This window comes from Neurospora tetraspora, assembly GCF_033439725.1.
Source record: "Neurospora tetraspora strain CBS 560.94 chromosome Unknown B0H65scaffold_2, whole genome shotgun sequence".
Classification (NCBI taxonomy): domain Eukaryota; kingdom Fungi; phylum Ascomycota; class Sordariomycetes; order Sordariales; family Sordariaceae; genus Neurospora; species Neurospora tetraspora.
In genome coordinates, this window is record NW_026944384.1 from 244,933 (window position 1) to 263,217 (window position 18,285).

Sequence of the window (18,285 nt, forward strand, 5' to 3'; positions counted from 1 at the left end):
TGCCTGGGTTGGAACATGCTTTGGAATCTGGCAGATAGTGGAGTAGAAGGTCTTCGCAGGAGTCACATTTTGATGCGTAATCTAATTTAGTTGCTATTCCAGAACATAAGGGTATATGCCTGTTGAATTCATCATAGCACAGGCATTTCCTTCGTCCTCTTCGCCGTCTTGACATCGTATTCCGTTTTGGAGAAGCCGGTATGCGTTGCAGTGATTGGGACAACAGAAAGCTGAAGTGGAAAGCGAGGCTCTTTAGTCCTTGCCCGATGAGAGAGACAAAACATATGAACTGGATCGGTACCGGGAACCCAGGCTCTACCAGACACCTGACCTACTCGGAACCGGTGAAGAGGAGGTAGGTGGGGTAAAGTTCATCATGTGCAGTAGAGTTCAATGACTTCAAGGAGCAAGGTTCAACAACAGATGAATAGGAAGGTGCTAACACTGACAGAAATGCCAGGCAGCAAGAAATAACAGACCACCTGCTTCATCACAAAATCCCCGGGCTCGCCTCCTTTCAGCTTCCAAATCTGCACCAACTTCTTTCCCTTAACATCTTCTCATTGCCCTTCTGTCTCACTTTCCTGAGTATCTTCTTCCAAGCACATCAAGAGCAAGCCGGTCCACATTACAGGTGTCCTTTCCGTACTCCTTCGTCGTTGACATCACAAGTCCAAAAAGCAATGGAAGGCAAAACTCGGGCTCGTCCGGGCTCTCAAGCCTCCCACCGCACCTCTAGAGAAACAGCAATTGTCGCCGCATCCAAACGAGCGAGATTCTCGGAAGCCGGCGATGATATCGGATTGAATGAGCCGCCCCTGAGGCCCGTCAAGAGTAAGTACACCATAGACTTCCTCAGAAACTCCACAAATATCTGTGCCAAAATGTCCAGAGATGTCTGTCACGCAGGCTGGTTCATGCACTTTGTGTTGAAGCAGACTGTCGTTTTAACGATCGATCCGGATATAGATGGATCAGTCCTGTCTACAACTCAAGTTGAGGGTCTGGTCGTTCCCTCGTGTCGTTGACTTTTCTTCTTGTTCTTCAACCTCTCAAGTTCAGCATAAGCTTTTTGCCTTGTGCCCTTTGCCACGTCGTCAAAATTGTCTGCCATCTTTTTCACTCCGTTCACTTTGGCACTTAGTTGATGCTGACAATTTCATTTCTCAGGGCCACGTTACCTCGACGATGAGGAAGTTCCTGAAGAGCACTCAGCCTTGGAGACCTTGTCGCAACATGCACTGTCTCTCGTGAAGCCCAATGCCGCAAAGACTCAACATGCAGAGGAACACAATGTGGTGCCCCACACAATCATCGTTTCCAGATCCGACAGCGATCTCTACCAGCTGTATGGTTATTGCAGCAAGTGTTATGAGGGAGGCGAAGCGGCAGGTTGGCATCGTCGTCTCCGGATTCCCTTGCGGTAGATACGAGCTGCTGGGTGTCTTTCGCACTGGGAATGCCTCCGGGGTCGCCAAGAGTCTACATCGATTCATGAGCCAGTCACTCTGACATGGGAATGGCAGGCACTGGGGTGTCAACGGCAACCACTCATCCATCTGGATTGCAGAGTATCGTCGCCGCCTCCTTCCCTGGATCGGCAAGCTGACCAAAATGGGCACCTACGACTGCCTGTCGCTAGGGTATCGACTGCTCTGGAAGCTCAAGGATTTGCCCCAAGAGCCTCACTTGGACGATATGCGGAAGGCAAGGAGCGAGGCAGGCGACGTCACAAGCATCCTACTCCTGCCTCAGGACGATGAGATCGATTTCATGCTGTATACCGTCATCAGGAGAAGTGCCACGAACGGTGACAAGTGGGCGTGGGAGCATGACCTAGCCGCCCTGAACAAGCAAGCATCGTTACTCCCGCAACCCACCTCCACGCAGTGGTTTCCCAACAGCAGAAACGCGCTGAGCAACTTGGGCAAGCAGCGGGAAGGATTGACAAGTGAGGTCTTTGAGCCATTGCCCGGATTCCAATATGCTTTGGCGCTGGATCGCGGAGCATTGGGGGTGAGGAAGGGCGTTCATTGTGCGTGTTGTGCGGAGCAGGTTGATCAGTTAGCTTGATAAAATGAGAACATGAAGTGTTCCTGTCGAAAACGTTTGAAGGACACTGCGTAATGCCTCAATCCGAACCGTAAATGCATGACTTGTTGTTGAATTGAGATATTGAAACTCGTGTCGGGCCTCCGTTATCCCACAAAACAGATAAATTAGGATGTGTAAATGCCCAAACAAGTTGACCAGTGGCCTCGAGCTACCAAACTTTCCATCAGAAGTTTCTCAGCCCCGATTCAAGTCACCACCAACGTCGACAGCAAAAAACCAAGACCCAACGTGAAGGTCCAACCAACGAGGAGTTTGTCGGCAACACCAATAACAACATGTCAGGGATACTGAACAATACAATGAAACAAAAGTAAGCAGTGCATGAGCGAATCCATGCGTCGGTATAACCCTAACCCTCTACAACAAGGGGAACTTCGAGCGTAGCGAGGTCCCCCCGGGAGGGGCCTCCACGGATTGGCCGCCGGAGGCAACATAGCGAAAGATGAGGATCCCCCGCTCACAACACACTGCAAAAGTAGATAACATCTAACATACTTTCTTGCGAATAGCAGGGCAGCGCGTTAACCACTCCGCCAAAGTGACTATGTAGTGGTTGTTGTTGAGATTGTGTGTCGGAGCTACCCCTTCACATTTCGAGGTTTGGAGGAGCTGGGGGAGCTTGCCGGGAAGTGGGGTTTGCAGGGTGAGCTCCTGTCAGCTTTGGTACAGCGATAAGCAGATAAGGTAGACATCCGATTGTGTGTCTGACGGCCTGACCGCTGTGTTTGACCGGTTGGGCCGGGCGGGATTGAGCGATTGCATTTGCCGTGTTTCGAACAACATCATCGGTCACATCTATTGACAAGCATCAATATCATTCGCAGCATCAGATTGATATCCAATCCTTCAAATCCTTCAAATCCTTTGCATCACCACAAGTTCCAAACCGGACAACAAAGTCGCCGCCGCCAACAATGGATTAATAATGACGCTCAGGCCCAGGGGCCTCGGTTCCCCTCTCTCCACCTTTTCTTAGGTGTTTAAGACCCCCGCTGTTCCCGCCGTCGATCTCGCCTTGTCACCAGCTCACTGCACTGCACTGCATCAATCTCACCACCAGACGTCTACATACCAGACACCGAACGGTCTCACCACACCTATAACGAACGGTTCAAATAAACTGCCAAAATGACTTTCAGCTTGGTTGCTTTCATTTATCCCAAGGAGGACAAGGTTGAGCGCGTAAGTTGGTCTCTGAAATGCTGAACTGCCCGCGCTGAACGGAGCTTCCCCGCTGTCGACTGGACCTGAGGTGCATGAAGAGGTGTGCATCTGGGCATGATATCACCACTTTTTGACTTGTTCACGGCTTCCCGTCAACGGAAAATTGTACCGCGAAACGAACGAATATCAAACCACAAAAGGGCCGACTGGGATTCTCTACCTTCCTACCGCCAACATCCGGTCCGACCTGTGTCTGCAACTTACCATCAACAATCGGCCCTTGTCTCCCACGCCTTTCAACATTCTCCAACATCATGCATTGCAAACCTCGCCCCTTTTCTAAACCGAACCGGTGACATCTCCTGACAGTTCCCGTCCCATGTGCTAACACCCCTCTCCCCCATTCACAGCTCAAGGAAGTCGCCAAGGACATCGCCGAGTGGGTCAAGGCCAACGAGCCCGGCACGCTCCAGTACCACTGGTCCCAATCGACCGAGGACGGCAAGCCCGTTTTTGTTGTTCAGGAGATGTAAGTTTATCACCTCTCACCAGTCACCTCTTTACCTCTTTCCGGCCACCCATCTTCCCCAACCCATCCATCCCCTCTTGCGAAAGCCGTCATAACCTGCACTACCTATGTACCCTCATACCGTCCCAACATCCCGTACCAAATGGTTCCGAGAACTGCATATGATTGTCTGTCGCTGACACTGTCCAACCGTAGCTACGCCGACGAAGCCGCCTTCGAGGCTCACAAGAACGGCGAAAAGTTCAATTGGTTTGTCGAGACTGGCAAGAAGGAGGATCTCTTCGCTGCTCCTCTTAAGGTCTGCATCCTTGACCCGTTTGGTGGTTTCGCTAGCCGTATTTAGATATGGTAGTGTTGGGCTGGTTGGTGATGGGTGACGATAATTGAAAATATTGAGCTCCTCTGCTTGATCTTTGACGTTACTGGTGGGACGTGCTTGAGAATTTGGAAGTTGGATCTGTTTTCTCGATTGCATCTAGTGTGATTTTGTCAATCAAGCTTGCACCTGCAAGAGGAGAGGTGGCTGGGGCGGAGGGATGGGCTTCCGAGTAAGAACCTCACGATACTCGTCGAAGCCATCTAGGGAGGTTAGCCAGATCACTTATCCCGCTCCATTGCTTGAATGAAAACCTCGTTGCCTCATGGCAAAGGAAATGTGGAACATGGTTCTCGGGGGTCTTGGACAGCTCAGCTGCTCAGGTGAAAGAGTCGAAGGGATGATGCCGTCCCATGTACTGATCGAGAGCACGATTTGAAGAGCGATATTTCGCAGTCTAACATGTTCCTTCAACCAGCGGCGAGATTTGTGTTCCGGGAGGCCTAGGCAGGAAGATTGAGATGCGGGAAATAGAATTTTAGGGCGGACGCATGCTAGTGACTTCGTGGTGTGTAGAGGTTGAAAGCCACTGTGAAGGGCTTGGTACCACGAGGGAGTCGTTTTGGGAATGCACACAGCGCACCTTCCCAAGGTACATACCTCTATTGAGGCGCGCAGATGGGACAAGGAGGTCGTAGTTCTTGCCAGTACAGAATCGGACGAGCATTGGGTCTGATTAGAAGTTTTTACGCAGTAAAGTAGAAAGAGCTGCTACCAGAAGAAGGATGAACAAAAAGCATACCGAAGGGGAACCAATGGGGAAGCCGGGAGAAGTCCCTGCCGGCTAACAGGCTCAGCCTTGTAACCGAGCTGCCGGTCACTGAGCTTGCGGCTAGAGCCTTGCGGCAGAGGACCAACACATCGCAACAACAAAACAACCAGCCGCCGGGATCTCGATGCGTCCAAAGATACTGCCGGCTCAACAACACGATCCCGGAATCATGTTCACGTGGCCCATGGTCATTGCGTTGCTTCGGCAGCCGGACGGGAACTTGGGGAAGAATGCGGGGCAAGCGGGTCTGGATCCGGGGAGTCCCGGGTCTTGGCGATAACGGTTCCGTGAGCTGGACATTCGGATTTGGGAACAGCACGCCGCGGGAAGAGACGGGAGAATGGAACCCGAACAAACACAATCCAGGGGTAAATTCCACTTGGGAGGTTCCCCGGGGAGCCCTGGGGTTTCTTCGACAGGGTTCCGCAATGGAGATGCAATCCAGAGTGGCTCCCAATGAGGTCATCGGGTCGAGTCGTTGTTCAGTTTGACAGCTTGTGTCAGAGTGGTGTCCAGTCGGTCAAGATGCCCCGATGATTGACTGTCCATCACTGCAAGAGGCGTGTATGTCCGAGTTCCGTGATTGTCAATACATACGTGTCTCGCTTGCTGTGCTGCCACCGTGGAAAATGTTCGTGGCCAAGGGATCGGATGACAACGAGGGTTCGGCTCTATATCATATACGCCAGAGCCGCAGACAACCTGGAAACCATCATCACGTTCAGTGTTGGCGATGGTGAGCGGTGTAGTTGTGTCATGTCGGACCGAGGTCATTCATCGCGCCTGAACCCCGGATTCCGATCTTTTCCACTTCATGTTCTCCAACAACCCCAACCACGACAAATTCGGGGAAGTCGAGACACATTTGACGTGCACGAGACCCGAGGGCAAGGGTTTGTTTGTTGTCCAACCTTCCGGACGGGGGCTGCATCGGCATATGGTCTCCTCAGCTCTGGAATTGGCGAAATGGATGTGGAATAGCCAGTGGAAGAATGGAAAGGAGGTGTGAACTCTTTCAACGGGTTGAATTGGCGGTGTTTGGATCGTTGTCTGGATAATGTTGAACCTCTAAACAACCAGACAGCGAGCAACATCGATAATATCCAGTCAAAAACACGGGATGACGACACAGGCTTGAAGAGTCTCCAATTCTTCGGAAGCCATTGCTGACGACGGCCAAGACTGCCCTTGATGAACGTGACGGTCCGGCAATGCTAGAGCCGTAGCAGTGGAGCCACCTGGCTGCGGATGGCAAGACACAAGAGCCACGCTCAGCAGGACCGACCAGCAGTGACGCGACACTGACAAGGACATCGGGAAGACGGCCGCTTGGCGCAGTCCACTCTTTTGAGGGTCTGGGCTGCGGTTGCTGCAAGTGGGCCATTTTGGAGACAGCTCCCTGCTCAACGCTCGTCGTCAAACCCCCACCTTGGACCACTAGTGAGGGGCACGACGCAGCTCTTGCTCTATTTGGGCGTGCTAACCAATGAGAACGCGGCTTGACGTCGGTGCTATGCTCGGCAGCCCCGCTGGCTGATCTACGATCCCTCCACTCCTTCCTCGTCCTTGAACCACTGATTGTTGGGCGTGACTGTCCCTCTTGCAGTTTCTCTCTTCTCTCCTCTTCCCAAATCTCCTGAGCAGGACATCAACCCTCCGTCATACAAATTCCCGCAGTCTGCAAAACCGTGAGTGCTTCCAGTCTGTCCCATCTTCCTCTTTTCTTCTCTTCATTCTCGTTTGTGATACCCTCAACCTGCCATCCTGGAAAGCGTTCTCGTACTTATCCCACCTTTTTACATCAACAGCTACCCCGCGTCACGCAACTTAATTCTCAGAACAACCAGAAACAACAATCAAAATGGGTGTCTTCGATGTAAGTTTCCTCCTCAACCTGGCAATTGATAGCTTCGAAGCGCAAGTGATCTAACGGTGATGCCCTCAACAGGAGCTCAACCTTCCCGCTGGCGTCCTCTACGGTACGATTTGGCCAAGCAAATGCGCTGCCCGATACCGGAACATAAACAAAATCTGACATTTTCCTTACCTCTAGGTGATGACGTCCTGAAGCTTTTCCAGTACGCTCGCGAGAAGCAGTTTGCCATTCCTGCCTGCAACGTCACCTCCTCTAGCACTGCCGTCGCTGCCCTCGAGGCTGCTCGCGACCAGAAGGCTCCCATCATCCTCCAGACTTCCCAGGGTGGTGCTGCCTTCTTCGCCGGCAAGGGCATCAAGGACTCTGCTGAGAAGCGCGAGGCTTCCGTCGCCGGTGCCATTGCCGCCGCTCACTACATCCGTTCCATTGCCCCTGTCTACGGCATCCCCGTCGTTCGTAAGTAGCTTGTCACTGTCGGTTCAATTTGCATTCAAGATGCTGACATGGTCTTAGTTCACACCGACCACTGTGCCAAGAAGCTTCTCCCTTGGCTCGATGGCATGCTCGCGGAAGACGAGAAGTTCTTCAAGGCCAACGGCGTGCCCCTCTTCTCCTCCCACATGATCGATCTCTCTGGTAAGTCTGGCCCAAACGAATGCGACCACTACCACCAATGCGCCAGCTTACTGACTTACAATAACAGAGGAGACCGTTGAGGAGAACATCGAGACCTGCGTCAAGTACCTTAAGCGCATGGCGCCCATGAAGCAGTGGCTCGAGATGGAGATCGGTATCACCGTACGTCATTGTTCTGATGCGCATGCTCCAAGGGAAACAGAAAGCTAACACTTGCAAACAGGGTGGCGAGGAGGACGGTGTTGACAACTCCGAAGTTGACAACGCTTCTCTCTACACTCAGCCCGAGGACATCTGGCAGATCGAGCAGGCTTTCCGCCCCATCTCCCCCTATTTCTCCATTGCCGCTGGCTTCGGGTAAGACTGAACTCTACCCCTTGCTCTCGATTCACCAGAACTAACGAGATGACAGCAACGTCCACGGTGTCTACGCTCCTGGCAACGTCAAGCTCCACCCCGAGCTCCTTGGCAAGCACCAGGCTTACGTCTCCAAGCAGCTCGGTGGCGAGGACAAGAAGCCTGTCTTCTTCGTTTTCCACGGTGGTTCCGGCTCGTCCAAGGAGGAGTACCGCGAGGCCATCTCTCACGGTGTCGTCAAGGTCAACGTCGACACTGATCTCCAGTGGGGCTACCTGACCGGTATTCGTGACTACATCCTCAACAACATCGACTACCTCAGGACCCAGGTCGGCAACCCCGAGGGCCCCAACAAGCCCAACAAGAAGAAGTACGACCCCCGCGTCTGGATTCGCGAGGGTGAGAAGACCATGAAGGCCCGCGTCGAGGAGGCCCTCAAGGACTTCAACGCTTCCGGCACTCTCTAAATGGGGAGGTCAATGGGTAGCAAAAATGGAATGATTTGATGAGTACACTGCTTGGTTCCGTTCGTGTTTATAGTGGTTGCCGGCCATTGAGACTGGTTCCATGGCGCGTCGGCTTTGCCGATGCTTGGACGTATACTAGCAGGTTGGTTCACGGTGTTCCGGGTGGTTTTAGTTGCCGGCTATGCTTCGAGTCAGATCGGTGATCAGTCTCGTTAGGTTATTCAACGCCTTGATGTATGCTAGCCGGTTGGGTTTGGGGTGATACCAAAAAGTAGTACATACCCAATTTGAAAGTTGCCTTCGGGTTTCTCCAAGTCCGTACACGGACCCTTCAGTCATGCTTGGATCTTGTGTTCTTGTGTGGTGGAGTATATAAGCCCCAAGTCTGACTCTTCCTTCAAACAACGAGGCGCTTCCCTGCGCACACAGTCTTTGACAGGTTATGAGCAACCCATTTAGCTCAGTGGTTCCGATGCGCGTGGCGAACACCTCTCTCCGTTGGCGAGAGGCTTTGGGTTCGACCCTCAGTAAGGGCCATTTGATGCACCAACGCATTTCTGATGACTTCCAAACATCACTCTTTCAGACTGTTCGATGACAGTTCTGCACGCTTCCGCTGCCGATGCAGTTTTTCAATCAATCGCTTTAAATACCTGCGTCAATAACGCTGAGAACACCTCTTCACCTCATTACCGGACGCGGTATGGGGTTCTTTTTTTGCAATTTTTTGGGCTGGCTTTCGGTGAGGTGGTTTCGAGTTGACTTTTGCGTATATGCATGCCGCTGTGCACGAGACCGCAAATGCAATGCAATGCAGTTATCTCATGATATTTTGCACCGGGATGCATGGGAGAAGGCACACGAGACTTGTTGCGTTCGGGCAGCTTTTCGCACCCAAAGGCATGCTGATTTGGGGTTTTTAACATCGTGATGAGTTTGGAAGTGGCACTCATGATCTTATCAGGAGTCAGGAGATGAGATGGAAGACGACGGTCAATGTCGAGCAAGTCATGTACGCCAAAGGCCATACAGGCGATTCGAGCCCTGATGAGTACCGGTCTTCAATTAAATGCTACCGAGTGTTTACTCTATCGGCTTGCAGTAGACGACGAGCACTTAAACCTTGCTTCGGTCCTGTGCCATGGCGTTCGCCTTTTCGAGGTTGACGGTGACTGTGGTCAACCCGCGTTGTCAAGTTTTCGACTGGAACAAGAAGACTGTTCTCACAAAAACCACCAGTAGCAATGACATTCGTGAACGCCTTCGCAAGAGCAAAAGATGAGCTCGCAACTGATGGGCTTGACTACAGCAGCGATGACGTTGTCGTCAACCTTGTTACGTTGGTACGCAGCAAGGTCGACTACAATATCCGACACCGATATAATCAAGCCCATGAGCTACAAGCTAATCTTCGCTAATGCACAAGATCACTTGGAAGCCATTGCAACAGTTCTTCAAAAGCATTGATACAAGTAAAACCTATATCCAGAACCCATATAACTACCATGAAATGGGACTGCAAAAAGCAGTAACATCAACAAGAACGGAACACAAACATCCTCCCAAACTCCATCCATGCAAACCACCCCTCGCTCACTCAAAACACCATCATTTGGGCTTCAAGGTGCTCACCATCCCGCTCGCATGATCCTTCAGACTCTCCCAGCTAGAAGTACTGTCCGCCTCGCTCTCCCTCCCGCCCGCGGCCCTCTCCTTGGCCTCACGCTCGAGGATTTCCATCTGGCGCTTCAGCACATCGATCTGGAAGTTGCGGAACGCGTCCTCGATGCGCTTCCAGGAGTGACGGTCGCGGGTGATGGTGCGAGTGGCTGCTGCGCTGCCTGTCAGCAAGCCGGTCTCGCCGCCGAGCATGAAACCGCCCAAGCCGAAGGCGGTGTAAGTGGCGATGTCACCCCAGAGCGTGGGGCGGAGGAGGGGTTCTAGGTCTGGGACTGGTTCTGTTTTTTTTTTTTTTCTGTTGTCAGCATCTTATCGAGCGCAGCGAGCGAGGAAAAGAAGGAAAAGGGGAAGGACATGGACATACCCCTCCGACCATTGGCAAACACCACCTCAACCGGCTTTGCCACCATTCTAAACGCGTTGAACAACTGCTGTCGATTCTGCCGGATGCGCCAGGCCATGGCGAGTCCGAGACCTACGCCCAGAAGAGAGCCGATGGTGGCGTGCGTTTGGACTTGGGAGGCGGCTTTGTGCAGGCGGGCGCGGTCTTCGGGCCGGAGATCGTCATGCATGTGTTTCTCGGCGAGGTCGGCGAGGTCTTTGTTGGGGTGGTGGCGGAAGATTGCGAACATTGTGGCTGTCTTTTAGTGTGGTGATATTTCAGTTGGTGGTGTTAAGGGGGATGGTGATGGTGATGGTGATGTCTTGGACTGTGGGAAATTGTTGTGTTTATAAACGCTGCAAAGCTATCGTACAAAAGGCTCAAAAGCTGGCTTGTCAAGAAGTCGTCATAGTGAACTGAATTTACTCCATTTCCAACATCTTTTATGCCCTTCTCAAGTTGTCGATGTGAGGTGGTGTTTTGCTAATGATGATGTAGATGTCAGGAGAGGGCCGGTGGAGATGCGATGATGTCACTGCACTCTCTGGAGTGTCTGGGGATGAAATTGTTAAGAGCATTGAAATTGTTAGAGCATTGAAATTGTTAGAGCATCGAAATTGTTAGAGGAGCTTTGAACCCTCCCAAGAATTGTTAGTGCACCCCTGGAACATTTGGACGTTAACAATTTACGCGGCCCCACGCCGTTGCCCGGGGCCGACGTTCACCGATCACCGGCGCACTGGAGACACTGGGGTTGATGCGGACTGCGGTCCGTGACTGGAGGCGTTCGTTTTCTTCGCTTCTTTTCACCCTCTTCACCTTCTTCTCTTCAACCTCCTGGGGAATGGCTTTCGCACACCGTCAAGACTGCACGTCCGTTGTCGTCGCCGACCACCAGAACACGAAAGGAACAAGCCACTTTCCGCGTTCCACGTTGCAGATTGCCATTAAACGGTCCTTTTTTGGGGAACACGTCCGGCAAGGAAGCAAACAAACGAAGCTTAACGGCTTAACCTTATATTTTTAGGTAAGCATTGTCGGCCGTGTGTCTCTTTGTCAATGTTTGCTTCCATCTTTCCTGTCAACGCCTGTCACGAACGCCCGGTCAGTTCATTCCCGGAGCCACTCAATACCGATTCCGGGGCTCTGGGATTTGGTATGCCAGTGAATGGGAGTGGGATGAATAGGGGTTCGACAGAATAAAGGCAGATTCAGGTGCCAAACAACCAGGCTCCTAGGCAACCAGGGGATGGGGGGAAAGCTGTCAGATATCGTGGTTGCTTAGAGGTACCTCTTCCACCATGCAAGCTCGCTTGTTTTGACCAATGGATAGGATGCTGACCTTATTTGCTATAGTATCACGAACTCTTTACCAGCTTTCGAGCTCAGTTTGCTCTCCATTGATCGCACCGATCGGTCCCGACGGGAACAACCGCTTTGGGTTCTCTATTTCCTTGTACCGACGAGTCTTCAGCCCCCAAATGCGACGCCTGCTGCTCTCTCACACCGCAACGATGCGGCCATGCTGAGGAAGAAGAGGGGAAATATCGGGCGGCAAGACGACTTTCCGACAGAGTCGAACTATTGCTGTCTTGCTGAGCAACCTCACTCAGCATGACAACCTCTTGTGGACATGAGAACGATATATGCCCAACTCGGGCACATCGACCGCCACAACTCCAAGTCGTCTCCCGTCAGGTGCTAGAGCGGATGATAGCGTGCTGCACCGACGGCCGACCTCGCTGGCCGGTTGCCTAAGCCGAATGATCGCACACAAAGATCGCCCAGAATACAACGCGAAGTTCAAATAAGGATGGTGCACAGAGGGTACACAGGCGCTTCTATAGCGATATCTTCTAAGCACTATACCCGTTACATCCCTCTCCAATGCACGTCAGCCGCGCAAGCGGCGCAAGCGCTGAGTAAGGTCGCAACCAGTTGACCACGAGCGGCGCGGTTGCACATGGTTCTTGGTAATCCATCCAACTGTCCGCGCTATCGGTTCGCATGGTGGCATGGGATTCACGATGCCTGGATGCTTACCACCACTATGGATTTTGGAAGGTTCTAGAAGTCCAATCGCAGCTTGTGCGAACCTCGGAACCAAAGGCCGCCGGTCGCAGTGCGTGAGACGCACAGGCGCCATGCGCGTCATCAGGTCCTCCCGTTGGGTCTTGTGAGAGCTGAGAGTCATTCTTCGGCTGACCAATATGGAAGACGAAGAGAAGACTGCCTACGATGAAGGAGGGAGGGCTCGGGATGTTGACCCGATGGATTTGAGGTATCCTGCTCATGGAGGCGACTTCTTTGCTGCAATTCTTCTTGCCAGAGGTAGCTATTCCCGGAGTTGACGAGGCTCTGTGCGCTGCGGTGGTAGCGGGCGGCTAAGGTCTTAGAACACTGCAACGGTGGGCGGACACAAAGGTCGAATTTGGAGTATCTTTGCGAGAATCACAATGGCGTCTGGAAGACAACCTGGGACTCGTCGTTGCATCATTGACTGACGACCGACACCCTCCGTCCTCAACCGCCGCCGCCACGCCGCCCCGGATTCCCGAGAAACCGGACCGCTCCGGTAGCATCGACATGTCGCGGAGCAGTGCGGCGCAGCAAACGTGCACGCCTTTGGGGGGGTCGGCGACCAGAAACGTTCCACGTTTCCCTCGGATCGCTCGATGGCGCTTTACGCCGTAGTCATACAGGACGTTATTAAGCCCCCTTTCTGCACGGTTGCAGAGGCCAGGTTTTTTGCCAACCAGGCTGTCGGATTACTGTCGGAACAAGGGATTGTTCCGCTCGAAATTGTGTGGCGTCGCACGGCAGGCAGCTATCATTGACACTGCATGTTGTGGTTGTTACTGAGCAAACACATTCCCGTGGCGTTTCTTGTGAACTTGAACCAAATTCTGGGAAACAAGTCCTGGGTGTTTCGAAAGTGCTACAGACATGGGAGCATGAGGCGACAAGGCAGAAACCATTGTTCGGCGACTAGAAAACTCCAAACTTCAAGATCTAGGTACCCGACACACATATTTTGACTCAGATGCAGCTTTGCAAGGGCGCTGTTTCGTCGCCTCGTTGTTTGGGGAGATACTCCGATCACATGTTCCAGGTGTGTCTTGCATACGAAGTCCGATTGTCTACGGCTTGTCTCACTTGGCACTGGGCAAATCATTGATGGGCTGTCGGCCCAAAGAAGAAGGACAAGCAAAATAAGAAAAGAAAAGCCGTGCAGTCGGTAAAACTTTTCGCCGCGGCACACTGTCTCGACGGAACGGAGTTCGAGTTCAATCGAATCGATCGTCGACAGAGCAACCGGAGTTGAGAAAAGCGATAAGATGAAGATCATCTCGCAAAGGAAAGCCGCGAGAGCAAACATCGTGCGATCCTCCACTACCGGTGCCTTGGAAACTTTGTTCTCTCTCATTCCTTTGAAGATTCTAAAATCGGTGAAGCACGGGGACGACGACAACAATGCGGGAAGATAATACCGGGTAAAGAAGCACGGAAACAACCTCAAAGGGAGGGAGCACCCTCATACGATGGCGCACCATTGGAGTTACTAAAAGTGGCCTTCGAGAACCGCCACAACCGTCAGCGTTGCAGCAGCAAGGTGCAAGCCCCGTTTAGGTCACCGTTCAGCCCTTCTCCATTAACTGTATACGCATTTGCAACCCTCCGGTTCCCTCTCCGGAATATCTTGCTCGCTTGCAAGCGATCACGGCCCGCGACAAAGATGATCATAATAGGGTTCAGCTGGGACTTTGCTGCTGAACCTTCGCGCGACGTCTATCCCATCACGAGAATATTGGCGGCTGGTTGGCGTTTTCCTTGTCAATCTGTCAATCATCAGAGGTATCTTGTACATGCCCTTGGCATTCACTCGCAGCCGGGATGACGCTATTACCATCTGGGTATGGTCCCGGCCCCCGGTGATGCATGATGCACGGCTCAAATCTTCAACGCTAACCCTTCCAAGGCAGAAACAAGGTTGGAACCCACATTTCACACTATGCCCTATGTAAAAGCGACTTACAAGCCACTTGCTGCCATAGCGCGAATAGTAATCCCCGAGATGGGCTGAGAAGAGCAACCTAAGAGCCAGTGTGAGTCTTGTGATACTGTGATAAGAGTTCGAACGGCAAGAAAGGAGGTGGGGGAGGAAGCAAAGGTTCGTGAAAGGAGACGACAAGTCTCAGGAGCTTTCACTGTCAAGGAAGCTCGAGGAGAATGACAAAGTCCAATGAGTCGGGAATACAGGATTCAGGGCGATACCAAGCCACCAGAAAACCGTTGACATGCCTGCAGGTATTGGCTTTCCGTTGCCTAAAATACCAATCATGTCCCATCAAGAACATCACAGCCGGCTTAAAGCCATCATCTTGCCGTTTAGTTGCCCGGAGAATCTCGTCGTTACAACCCAGCTGTCAGCTTTACATGCATTGCACGCATCGTGGGGGCAGAGCAGATTTGCATAGTGCCTAGTGTCCGACGCCCACGACAAATTCACGTTGTCTCACTCGTTGATAATCCGAATGTCACCCTTCCCATCATAGTTCTTATCACAGTTACCAGCGGATCTCACCGATCCGATACGCTTCAGTCAACTACTACGCTGGACTAGCATCGACACTCCCCAACAGAACTCGGATCTAAGACAAGTGTATGAGCGGATAGTATCAACAGAGAGGCACAGACACGTGAGTGAGGAGACCGCAGACGCGCAGAGAGAGATCGCATACTTGGATCGGCATCGACGGGCATGCACACGCATATCTGGGGGAGGCGTTTCTGAGGGAAGACACGGGATACACGGAGTATCTCTTCAGGTTGTCGGCGGCATTGCAACGCATCTGCGAGTCACTGGTGTTGGCCCTGGTGGGTGGGTGGTCAGCAACAAGACTGAGACTAAGGTATTCAACACACCAACTGAGACTGCCGAGACTGTATACATTCCGGAGCCTCCGCAACCTCCAGCGTTTCATTCATAAAAGACTTCACATCGAACTTCTCTTAGGGCCGTTCCTGTCAATATACGTCGTGCCACATCAGATCTGTCATCCTCCTTCAGGCACAGGAACAGAGTCGGACTTCTCGCTTCATCCTTCCCGTCTTATATCAGCTTCGACCACCCAGCTGCAGGAACAAGGCAAAGACTTTTTACCTATATCACTCCTCATTAATCCACCTAACAACAACCCCCAATATCATCCACCAAGTCCAGTCATCAACAAGACTTCACACCAGCAAAATGTCCTTCCATTCCACCCCCTCCATCACAACCCTCTACCCCGAATACACCACCACCACCCCCCTCGACCACCTCCGCTCAACCGCCTACTCCTACCTCGACGCCCAATCCCACACCTACCTCGACTACACCGGCTCCGGCCTTTGCTCCTCCGTCCAACTCGCCGCCCACGAAGCCCGGCTCGCCTCCACTTTATACGGCAACCCGCACTCCGTCAACCCCACCTCCGAAGCAGCCACCATCGCAGTCGAGCAAACCCGCAAGAGGATACTAAAGCACTTCAACGCCGACCCAGCAGAATATGCGGTAGTCTTCACTCCGAACGCTACGGGCGCGGCGAGGTTGGTCGGGGAGGGGTATCAGTACCGACGGGGGGGAAGGCTGGTGTTAAGTGCGGATAATCATAATAGCGTTAATGGGCTGAGGGAGTTTGCGAGGAGGCATGGGGGGGGGGTGAAGGTTGCTTGTGTGGGGATTGATACAACTGGGGCGAGGGGGCCGAGGGGGGAGATGAGGATTAGAGAGGAGGAGGTGGTGAGGAAGTTGCCGAGGTATACGGGGGTGGGAGGGGGGGTGAGGAAGGTGGTGCAAGTGGGGAAGGACGTGGGGAAGGAGGCGGGAAGGGGGTGTTTGGGGCGGTTCTCTTCTTCTTCTAGATCGGGGAAGATATTGCTGCCGACGTCTGCGTCAGAGAAACACCATTACCATCACCATCAACAACCGGCGGAGAAGAAGGAGGGAACTGGAAGCGAAAGGAGAAACGGCCTGTTTGCGTACCCGGCTCAATCCAACTTCACTGGCGTCAGGCACCCGCTTCACTGGGTGCCACTAGCTCAGTCGCGAGGGTACGACGTCCTGCTTGATGTCGCTGCCTACTTGCCTACCTCCCGCCTCGATCTCTCAGGGGACATCAAGCCCGAGTTCATCATCGTGTCATGGTACAAACTCTTCGGCTACCCCACCGGCGTCGGCAGTCTCATCGTCAAGCGCTCTGCCCTCGCCAAGCTCTGCAGGCCTTGGTTCAGCGGTGGTACCGTTAAGGCGGTCACCGTTGGAGTAAAGTGGCATCAGCTCAGCGACCGGCTAGAAGAAGCCTTCGAGGACGGGACGGTCAACTTTCTGAGTATCCCCGAAGTGGCTGTGGGGTTGGATTGGTTAGATTCCAAGGACAACCCCCCTCCTTCTTCTAGTCCTGGTCCTGGTCCTGGTCCTGGTCCTGGTTCAGACGGAGAGAGTGAGAGGGAAAGGTACCTCTACAGAGTAGGAGGCATGGAAATCCTCGAGACGCGCGTCCGGTGTCTAACCGGGTACTTTCTGGAAAGATTAAAGAACCTGCGCCACAGCGACGGCCGACCAATGGTTGAAATCTACGGCCCAACAGAAAATAAAATGCGCGGAGGCAGCGTGGCGTTTAACCTGCTCGATGCGCGCGGGCAGTACGTCGATGAGCGACTTGTTGCGTTCGAGTCGGCGGCCGCGAGGATTAGTCTGAGGACGGGCTGTTTCTGTAACCCCGGCGCGGGCGAGGCGGCTTTTGGGTTGGATATTTGGGCGTCGTTTTTCAGGTTGCCACTCCCAAAACTGTGGAGCATGTGGAGAGGCCAGGGGAGGGATAAGAAGTTGAGCTTCGAGGAACTACTGAGGGTGCTGGGGTTGCCGACGGCTGGGGGGATAAGGGTTAGTTTTGGGGTGGCGAGTAATGTGAGGGATGTTGATTGTTTTTTCGGGTTTGTGGAGAAGACTTATAGGGATCGAGTGACGGGGAAGGAGGGGTTGCCGGATAGGCAAGGGTGCTGAGAGCAAGAAAGGTTAAGGGTTGGGATGTAGAAAGGATGGCAATAGAAGAAATGCAAATAAAGTTGAAAGACGTTGCTGGCGACCTCAGAATGTGTGATGGAGCATGTTTCCACTTCGTTGTGGAGGGACTCAGCTGTGTCTTTCTTGCGGCTTGTCGGATAAGAAGGATGACGCTTTGAGTAGAATAGGTACCCTTTGGGCCGTTCTTACTGTGCTTTTGCTCCTTGTTTGGTCTCTTGTGTTGGTGTTGAGGTGGGAAGCCTGGAGGACGTTGAATGAGGCTTGGGGTCGAGAGATGTGAGAAAAGTGGGTCAAAAAGTGCTTTCAGCTACAGTGGGCAAGCGCTGTATTTCAGCGGTCTTTCAGGTACGAATCGACGCAATGAGGTCAAAAGTGGAGCCCCGCGTTATCGATGTCATCCGCCTTGACTCTTCGATCTCTCAACATCTCGACATCAGGCACGGCGCTTAAATGACAGTCTGCAAGATTGACACATCTGATGTGCGTATTGCCTGGCATTATGCCTTGAGGCTCTTTAGCTAAGCGCGGTCTTAGTCGAACATCACATCCCTTTGTTCCAGAGGCTGGCGCTGGCCGTGCGCACAAAGGCCGCCCAACTTTTAGGTAAAGGCTCCCCACCATCCTCAGCGCTGACATCGCCGAACTTGTAGCGAACAAAACAGCTGACCTTTGTTATCATAGCACGTAAACAACCCCACCGTATCCCCAGCAACCGGAAAGTGGAAGACGGTCGGTATTCCCAACATCCTATCCATGTCCCTCCCTCACTTCGAACTCCACGAGTCCAGTCCACCAGCGCCAACACACATTCGGAGCCCTCGTCACAGCCGCGCTCTGCGCCCATCCCCGCATTGCTTCGATG

At 52.8% G+C, this 18,285-nt stretch overlaps 5 protein-coding genes across 5 annotated transcripts; 4 read left to right on the top strand and 1 right to left on the bottom strand.

The window, feature by feature from the left end:
- Positions 1 to 284: 284 nt before the first annotated feature.
- Positions 285 to 2,060, top strand: B0H65DRAFT_506059 (uncharacterized protein; the record flags this gene model as incomplete). The annotated part of the gene is given in 3 exon segments (XM_062828038.1): positions 285 to 355; positions 1,527 to 2,035; positions 2,053 to 2,060. 3 exon segments carry the CDS (start codon positions 285 to 287, stop codon positions 2,058 to 2,060), a joined length of 588 nt encoding a protein of 195 aa, XP_062683722.1.
- Positions 2,061 to 3,243: 1,183 nt separating this feature from the next.
- B0H65DRAFT_439474 (uncharacterized protein) lies at positions 3,244 to 4,151 on the top strand (the record flags this gene model as incomplete). Its single annotated transcript, XM_062825417.1, has 3 exons — positions 3,244 to 3,297; positions 3,690 to 3,808; positions 4,004 to 4,151. 3 exons carry the CDS (start codon positions 3,244 to 3,246, stop codon positions 4,149 to 4,151), a joined length of 321 nt encoding a protein of 106 aa, XP_062683723.1.
- Positions 4,152 to 6,406: 2,255 nt separating this feature from the next.
- On the top strand, positions 6,407 to 8,613 carry B0H65DRAFT_454773 (fructose-bisphosphate aldolase). Its single transcript, XM_062826207.1, has 8 exons — positions 6,407 to 6,644; positions 6,765 to 6,832; positions 6,905 to 6,935; positions 7,010 to 7,288; positions 7,346 to 7,468; positions 7,536 to 7,630; positions 7,692 to 7,825; positions 7,881 to 8,613. Exons 2-8 carry the CDS (start codon positions 6,818 to 6,820, stop codon positions 8,290 to 8,292), a joined length of 1,089 nt encoding a protein of 362 aa, XP_062683724.1. The 5' UTR covers positions 6,407 to 6,644; positions 6,765 to 6,817; the 3' UTR covers positions 8,293 to 8,613.
- A 1,104-nt stretch (positions 8,614 to 9,717) lies between these two features.
- Positions 9,718 to 10,968, bottom strand: B0H65DRAFT_87745 (uncharacterized protein). The gene is made up of 2 exons (XM_062831518.1): positions 10,337 to 10,968; positions 9,718 to 10,250 (listed from the first exon to the last, which is right to left on the bottom strand). Exons 1-2 carry the CDS (start codon positions 10,602 to 10,604, stop codon positions 9,901 to 9,903), a joined length of 618 nt encoding a protein of 205 aa, XP_062683725.1. The 5' UTR covers positions 10,605 to 10,968; the 3' UTR covers positions 9,718 to 9,900.
- A 4,504-nt stretch (positions 10,969 to 15,472) lies between these two features.
- On the top strand, positions 15,473 to 17,831 carry B0H65DRAFT_87838 (pyridoxal phosphate-dependent transferase). Its single transcript, XM_062831519.1, has one exon. The coding sequence runs from the start codon at positions 15,606 to 15,608 to the stop codon at positions 17,400 to 17,402; it is 1,797 nt and encodes a 598-aa protein (XP_062683726.1). The 5' UTR covers positions 15,473 to 15,605; the 3' UTR covers positions 17,403 to 17,831.
- Positions 17,832 to 18,285: the final 454 nt, after the last annotated feature.

Coding starts and splice junctions, on each gene's coding strand:
- B0H65DRAFT_454773 (XM_062826207.1), top strand. Junction 6,936..7,009: donor TCCCGCTGGCGTCCTCTACG/GTACGATTTGGC, acceptor CCTTACCTCTAG/GTGATGACGTCCTGAAGCTT. Junction 7,289..7,345: donor CTACGGCATCCCCGTCGTTC/GTAAGTAGCTTG, acceptor ACATGGTCTTAG/TTCACACCGACCACTGTGCC.
- B0H65DRAFT_87745 (XM_062831518.1), bottom strand. CDS start 10,604: ATGTTCGCAATCTTCCGCCACCACCCCAACAAAGACCTCGCCGACCTC. Junction 10,251..10,336: donor GTTTGCCAATGGTCGGAGGG/GTATGTCCATGT, acceptor AAAAAAAAACAG/AACCAGTCCCAGACCTAGAA.
- B0H65DRAFT_87838 (XM_062831519.1), top strand. CDS start 15,606: ATGTCCTTCCATTCCACCCCCTCCATCACAACCCTCTACCCCGAATAC.